General features: G+C 33.6%; 1 protein-coding gene across 1 annotated transcript; it reads left to right on the top strand.

Annotated features, from left to right (window-relative positions):
- Positions 1-281: 281 nt before the first annotated feature.
- LOC131624388 (WD repeat-containing protein 55-like) lies at positions 282-4315 on the top strand. The gene is made up of 16 exons (XM_058895342.1): positions 282-438; positions 720-816; positions 1178-1219; positions 1336-1400; positions 1512-1599; positions 1703-1775; positions 1981-2087; positions 2325-2367; positions 2477-2533; positions 2814-2890; positions 3034-3082; positions 3178-3224; positions 3332-3405; positions 3580-3635; positions 3858-3993; positions 4114-4315. Exons 2-16 carry the CDS (start codon positions 722-724, stop codon positions 4179-4181), a joined length of 1077 nt encoding a protein of 358 aa, XP_058751325.1. The 5' UTR covers positions 282-438; positions 720-721; the 3' UTR covers positions 4182-4315.
- Positions 4316-8192: the final 3877 nt, after the last annotated feature.

Raw genomic sequence — 8192 nt, 5'->3', positions numbered from 1 at the left:
TTTCTCTATTTTTTTTATAACTAACAATTAAAAAAATTGCTTTACATCTTCCTAAAAAATTTATTTTAACAAAATTAAAAAATGTTTATCCAGATTATTATATTTTTTTTTTTTAATAATAATTGTAATTTTTAATATTTTTTATGTCAAGTATTTTTTTCATAATAAATTTTTTTTTATAGTTTGGAATTAAAAAAAAAAGTCGAAAACATCTCATGCTTTAGATCAGTTTTCTCCGCACGATAAATAATAACAAACCACATGTTAATATATTTGTTTTGAAAAAAAAAATACGTTTAAACAAAACTGAACCCAAAAGGAAAGGGCAATTTCCATCTCTCTGCTCGAGGCAATTTCCATCTCTCTGCTCGCGGCAAGCCGCCTCTATCCCTTATCGCCTCACCAATCGTCAGTCAACGCCACAACCACGCCGTAGAGGTCTGTTGATGTCCCTTCTTTCTTTCGCTTTTATTGATAAATTTATGGGGACTTGGATTGAAAAATAGAGTAGCAGTGAGCGGCCGTAGTTGAATATAGAAAAAGCACTTTTGATTTAAGTGTTTGAGGTTGTTAAACTGTTTTCTTTATCATATAAGTGCTTATGTACATAAATGTGAAAGTATCAACAAATTTGAGTCATAGGGTTTAGTTAGGGTTTAAGAACCTGAAGTTAGGGTTGAGGTTCATGCGTTGTATTTTATCTTATTCTTCTCTTGCAGGAATGGAAATCAATTTGGGGAAACTTGCATTTGACATTGATTTTCATCCCTCTGAAAATCTTGTTGCAACCGGACTCATAGACGGTGACATTCACTTGTAAGTTGCTCTTTGTTTGGATTGACGGAATCAGATGGAGCAGAGTGGTATGAGATGAAATAGAGTGGTATTTCATTGTTTGGATCATTTAAAATCAGATGGAGCAGAGCAAAATAGAGTAGTATGGATTATATTACATACCACAGTTACCACAGTAGTTCTTCTCTTCCGATTTGGGAGGAATGAAGAATTTTCCTCATTCTGTTGTAAAATTTCCAAACGATGGAATGAAATCTTCATTCTGCCCCATTCCGCTCCATTCCACTCTGCTCAGCTCCATTTTGCTTTGTTCATTATCAGTATTGTTATTGTTGTTGCGTTTATAGTAATTAATGATTATTGGGAATCATGTGTCTCGCAGATACCGTTATAGCCCTGATAACACAAATACTGATCCTGTGAGGTATAGATAAATTTTGAACTCTTTAATATTTTTTTGGATGCTAAAACGTGCATGAATATTGGCTTCATGCTTGTAATCTGAACATTGCAATTGTTTTTTATTTTTCTAAATTCCAGGGTGTTGGAAGTTCATGCCCACACTGAGTCTTGCAGAGCTGCTCGATTCATCAATGGTGGACGAGGTAATGCACCCTATAGCTTCTGGTTTTCTCAATCATTTTTCTCTGTATGTTATTGATGATTTCATTCGGATGATTTTGACTTTGAAATGCTTAATGTGATGTGTGTTTTAGCTCTGTTGACGGGTTCTCCCGATTTCTCGATACTGGCTACTGATGTGGAAACTGGATCAACCATTGCCCGACTTGATAATGCCCATGAGTGAGTTGGTTTGTGGCTATAATTCATTTGTCATGATTTGGCTTATAGAATTACTTGTGTGCTGATAGCTTTGGGATTTCTGTGATTCTTTGTTTTGATGCAGGGCTGCAATCAATAGATTGATAAACTTGACCGAGTCAACCGTTGCTTCAGGAGATGATGATGGTTGTATTAAGGTAACTTGTTAGTTTCATTTCACATTTGTAGCATCTGCTTTTGCTCTGACTTCCAGATTATGCCATGGAATGCATTGATAACTTTTAAAGTTACTCTCTATTTTTCAACCTTCGCAACCTTTTCCCGACATATAAATTAACTATGGAAAAGATCATATGAAAGTTGTTAACTCAATTCTTTTAATTTGATGTTCACGTATCGTAGGTTTGGGATACCAGAGAACGTTCTTGTTGCAATTCATTTGAAGTCCATGAGGATTACATTTCAGACATAACATTTGCATCTGATGCAATGAAACTATTGGCTACAAGGTAGTAATTCAGTAACGTTTTTCACCTACCTGAAAATATGAGTGGATAGAAAATATTACTCAAGTTGACACTTGTTATTACATTTATGTTTTAGTTTTAAATTTCCTGTAGGCTGTATAGAATATATCACCGTCAAACAGTTCCTTACAACATGCTTCATGAATAATAATGTTTTTCAAATTTTACTTTCTGTAACTTATCAGTGGAGTCTAAATATTTTTTCCTTTTGTTATTAAGTGGAGACGGGACTCTTTCTGTTTGCAGTCTTCGACGAAATAAAGTAAGTTGCATATACATATTTTACGGTTCCTTTTAAAACATAAACCAGTAAACGAACACTCTTTATTAGCTCTTAAATTTTTACCCACATTTTTCCTGGTTACTAACAGGTCCAATCCCAATCTGAATTTTCTGAAGACGAGCTGTTGTCTGTTGTTTTAATGAAGGTATCACATAATCATTGTGTGTAATTTTGCTGTGAATTTTTCTGTTTTTTTATAAGAGTGTTGAAAAAAATGTCACTATGAAGAAGAACTAATAGGCTATATTTGAATGGGAAATTTTAGAAGTAACTTTTAATTATTTGATTGCATTATTAAGGATTTACTTTCCCAATGTCTTTATTTGTCACCTTAGTACTGAATGGTACATTATGTTTAGCACCCAAATGTCATCTATTAAAACATGCACATGGCTAATATTTGCGTTTTTGGGCTGGTATATCAGAATGGTAGGAAAGTTGTTTGTGGATCACAAACTGGAACTATGCTGTTGTATTCATGGGGATGCTTCAAGGATTGCAGGTACATAGCGTGGATTATATTATTACATGGTGGAAATCATTTTACTTATATGAAGTAAAGACATCAATATGATGTTATCTTCTTATTATATTACTTCTTCTACCTCTTTGACTGATATATTCTAACACATGGTTAAATTCCAGTGATCGATTTGTTGATCTCTCTTCAAACTCTATTGACACCATGTTAAAGGTGAGTGGATAGCATAACATGATTATTTCAGTTTCAGCATGCCTTTTTTTTTCTCCAACGTAGGAATTTTAATTTTTTATTTATTATTATCTTAGCTTGATGAAGATAGGATTATTACTGGATCGGAGAATGGGATGATCAAGTGAGTATTTAGCAGTTTTAGATCTTTGTACATCTTATTTGAATCTTATTACAATCTTTTCATGTCATTCGTTCTGTCTCATTTATATACACTGTTTTTATCTTCAGCTTGGTTGGAATATTACCGAACAGAATCATTCAGCCAATCGCCGAGCACTCTGAATATCCTGTTGAGCGTCTTGGTAACGTAGTCCTACCCTTAGAATTTTATGCTGCTAATTTGGTTCAAGTAGTATGCTGTTTAGCCTCATTATTGTGTGCTCAGGCTCTAGCATTAGCATACATTTTTTGTATGTCACCAATTTTTGTTTGTGGCTTCGAGTAAGTTTGACTTATGAGTTTCTTTGGCCTTGTAGGATTCTCTCATGATAGAAAGTTTCTTGGAAGTATTGGACATGATCAAATGTTAAAGGTATTTTTCGTAACTTTCCAAAAAACTGAATTGACTCCACTGCTGCCTTATTCTTGCAACATTTATTCTAGACACTCATTTTCGCGATTGTTATTGTAAGCTACTTTATAGTTATTGTAAGAAAAGTGACCAAGATTCTATAATACAATTAGGGTTTCATAACATTGTTCTAAAAATACTATTGCCTCAAACATCATTTTTTTTTCTTTCCTTTTTGTGCAGCTATGGGACTTGGATAATATAATACAAGGTTCAAGAAGCACACAGAGAAATGAAAATGGGGTGGTTAATAATGATGTCGATAGTGACGACGACGATGAGATGGATGTAGATCACAATCCTTCTAAGTCTGCTAAAGGTAAGCTATGATTAACACAAGTACTATCTATGTCCGCTCATTTTACAATTTTCACATACACTAATAAAATTATGTAGTATTAAATGGGGTATTCTGTAACACTTGTTGATAACTTTGCAGGGAAAAAGAGTAAGAATGCAAGTAATGGGCATGCTGGTAATTCAAACAACTTCTTTGCAGATTTATAGGACATTTGACTGCAACTTTTTCCATAATCTACTTAGAACTCTTGCAACTGTGATTTTCTTATCAACAAGCATCCTCAAGTTTAAGGCTCCCCGTTCCCAAAATTTGTTCTTAAGTTCGCATCTTTTCTACGACATACCTTATGATACCACCAACCCTCAACAAAATCATCACATCCATATTTTGCCTAAATGACGATTTTTCCCAACAGTTTTGATAGCCAAATGTTTTTTACTTATTTATATTATGTTTTGATTTCTAGTAATTTTGTATTTTGATATGATAGTAATAGTAATGGTTTTTTTGATTTCGGCAGATGTTTGAGCATGATGAAATGTTGTAATTATAAAAAAAAAACTTCAAACAGCGTAATTATAATTTTCTCACTGCTCTTTTATTTTTGGTGGATATACTGCTCATTCGTCTTTCTCTTTGATAAAGACTTGATAGAAAGCATGTTTTCAAAGTCAAGCCGATGTAAAATAAGTGTTTTAGTATCTTTCCTACACATTCCAAAAATGAAAATAAATAAGAAATATTCAATTATTTATTTATAAAGATAAGAACGAGTATGTCTTTTGTCGAACAAAGAAAGTTGACTTTTGAGTTGGACTCTTTACATAGTAACAGATATAACCTGATCAGAATGGATCATCACGCCGACTGGATCTGGTTGGATGGACAGAATGGGGGTACCTGAAGAAAGAATGAATACCTGACCCTCTAATAAAAGAGGGTATTTATAGTCCCCAGCGTTGGGCCAAGATTTTCTAATTGGACCAAATCCAATTGTAGGTCCACGTGCTAGGAAACTGCCAGAATTCCCTGCTAGGACTGAGTCAGTAGGTGGGCTGAGTCAGTAGGTGGCTCACGTTCTGGGTGAGCATGACGTAGGGTTCGGAGGTGGTTGACCGAATCCCTCGCTGTTGTTTTGACCACGTGGTCTTTGCATGTGACCGACCACTTCGTAAGGGTCACTGTGAATCGTTGGGCTTAAGCAGATTGGGCCTGCTCGGCTAGTCAAGTGGCTTGGGCCTGCTTGACCTAAAGGTTAGCGGTGGGCTTGCTCGGCCCAATCCGGAACAGTAACCATGACTAAGATGTGCTGGGCAAGTTTTAGAAAAATTTATTTAAAACTGCCACGTTTAGAGAAATCCTGATCCTACAATATTCATATATGGACTGAAGACAGCCGTTATTGAATAGTTCATATCTCAAGCTTAGTAATTTTAAAAATATCTCAAGCTTATATAAATTTTCTAAATATTTTTTTATCTTATTATAGAATTTAACAAATTAAAAATAGAGTAAATATGGAGGTCAGGTGTCCTAGTACACAAGATCATTCGCCTTCCTATAAAAATATGGAGGTGAGGTGTCCCAGTATACAACAGTACATGAGAGGAAGTCAAAAAGGGTAGAACACGTTTAGGAGAGTTACTTACTCATTACCCACATTATTGAAAGCGATTATTATACTTTGGAGTCTAAAGATCAGGTTCGAAAATCTTATAAATATCTTAATCTTGAGGTTAAGATGACATTCAATTCATTAAGTAAAACACCATATATAATTTTTTTTTATGTGAATTTACTTTAACACCACAACAATCTTAAAACCTCTTACCCTCTTAAAAATAGAAATTTGTAAATACAAAATTAGGAAAATATTTACAATAATTCCTTTTAAGAAGATATTTAAATTAAGTTTTGTATTTGAAATTTATCTAAAACTTTTTAAAAAGGACCTTTTAAACAAAAAAACAGTATACAAAAGGGTGAAATATTTAATCTTTTTAAATAAAAATACTTAATATTATAAAAATTATTTTTAAAAAAACTGAAACAAAACGGAGCTTGTATTTACATCATGTATTAAATATAAAATCATTATTTTGGTTGAAATTTTTAATATGGCTTTAGTACTTGGAAATAAAATAACCTCTCAATGACTTTGTTGTGAGGGGCAAGTTGTCTTTTTAAGTGTTTGATTCTTTCATTGTTCAAACTCAAAAGTCAAAGTAGCCAGAGTTTGACAAAAACTCAATGTAGAGAAAACTTGAATGAGTCAGACACAAACTGTTCTTCAAGGCTCAGAAATGTCAATTAAACAGAATAAGTTGAAGTCAATCATCGACTTAAATTTGACCCAACTCATTAACGCTATAATGCATTTTTTTTATAAAAATAACACCATAATATACATTTTTCAACTAAAATTTGAATATAAATATTCAACATCTTATACTAGAGATCAGTAACTAATGGTACACATAGGGGTTTTGACTTAAAATATCATCCGAACCGCAAGAGAAAAAAGTGTGCAGTTCGGTTTGATTTGATTGATTTTTAGAAATAACATCAAACCAAACCAATGCGGTTTGGGTTGGTTCGGTTTTTTACAAAAAATTATTGAGCCATACATACACATAAAGACGACAACATAACTTTATATTTAGTCATTTATATGTTATCAAATAACAACAAAATTAATCATATTTGGACAATAACTTTCATTTAATATACAAAAATAAGATTAGGTAAAGGTGGAATAAAAAACATAAAATAGTTGTAGTCAATAACTAAGGTTGAAGTCAATGTTGACTCCACCATGGTTGTGCAGGCTATAAATGGAGAAACTTCGAAAGATAGGGGAAGTCTTGCTCTTATTGCTCAGACTAGGAAGAGCATGGAGAAGTTTGAAGCTATTTAAGTGGTGCATGCGTACAAAGAAACAAATAAATGTGCTGACATGCTTGTTGTAACACCCCAATTCTACCCAAGCATATAGGTACAAATATCAGAGTGTAAAAATTAAATTCATAAAAACAATTAGGGCGTTACACTTAAGTAACCACATTACCAAACATAACATACTCGTAAAAGATGCGTAACACAAATAATCAAAGAGAAAGGATTCTCATAAACACTTGACAGTATTCATATATATATATATATATATATATATATATATATATATATATATATATATATATATATATATATATATATATATATATCGATAAACATAATATCCACCGTATTCCTCCAAAATACATAATATGAATACATCCAAAGGATCAAATATACATCAAAAGGATCCTATAAGCATCATCTACAAAATAAGTGTTCGATCCCCCCTAGGTGTTACGTATCACGAGCGGACGACACCAAAACGGACGACTACTAAGAGATCACCTACACTTGCGGATCACCTGCACATTACCCACGAGTAGGTAACATTAAGGCAGAAGGGTGAGAATATAATTCATAATGAAAAGCATGATAAATATAGTAATGCCAACAAGTATCATCAAGAATCATACAACAAAGTAATCCACTAAGTCAACCACAATCAATATATAAGTAATGCGACACATGAGTGATAACATAATTTATAAAGACAGACGATGATGAATGAGACTCGACTATGCATATGCATGTGGTACCAAATCCGGAGTAAACTCCTCCTTGTCATTATGACAAATACACCTTGCCGAGCATTATGCTGGGACTTTATTCCACTCAGGAAGCCCGCAGGCTGTCGTCACCGAGCATGTAGCTCCCACTGATGACCTCTTGCCACCCAGGCTAATATACCGTTACCGAGCATTAAGCTCCTACTGGTAACCAATGCCCGCAGGCCACCTGTTAATAGCATTCCGCCATTAACGTAATGAAATGTTATGCTGTGCATACAAACGACTCGATTACATAACTGTCGCGGGAAAAATCATCGTTTGTGGGATGAGACACCTGATGCCTTCTTTGGGCTCGAGTGCTCAAGAAAAAAAGATTTTTCTTTGTTTTTGTCACGACCAAACTTTTTATTATTTCCAAAGTAGGAAAAGGAAAAAAGCTGCAATTGAAGGATAGAAAAACACTTAGAAAGGGGGGGGGGTTTGAATAAGTGTAGTTTCAAAAACTCGTAAGATAAAAATAATTTGCACAAGTATTTTTATCCTGGTTCGTTGTTAACTAAACTACTCCAGTCCACCCTATACAAGGTGATT

This window comes from Vicia villosa, linkage group LG1 (genome assembly GCF_029867415.1).
Source record: "Vicia villosa cultivar HV-30 ecotype Madison, WI linkage group LG1, Vvil1.0, whole genome shotgun sequence".
NCBI lineage: Eukaryota > Viridiplantae > Streptophyta > Magnoliopsida > Fabales > Fabaceae > Vicia > Vicia villosa.
The sequence above is the reverse complement of the archived record's forward strand: the minus strand, read 5'-3'. Positions and strand labels throughout refer to the sequence as shown.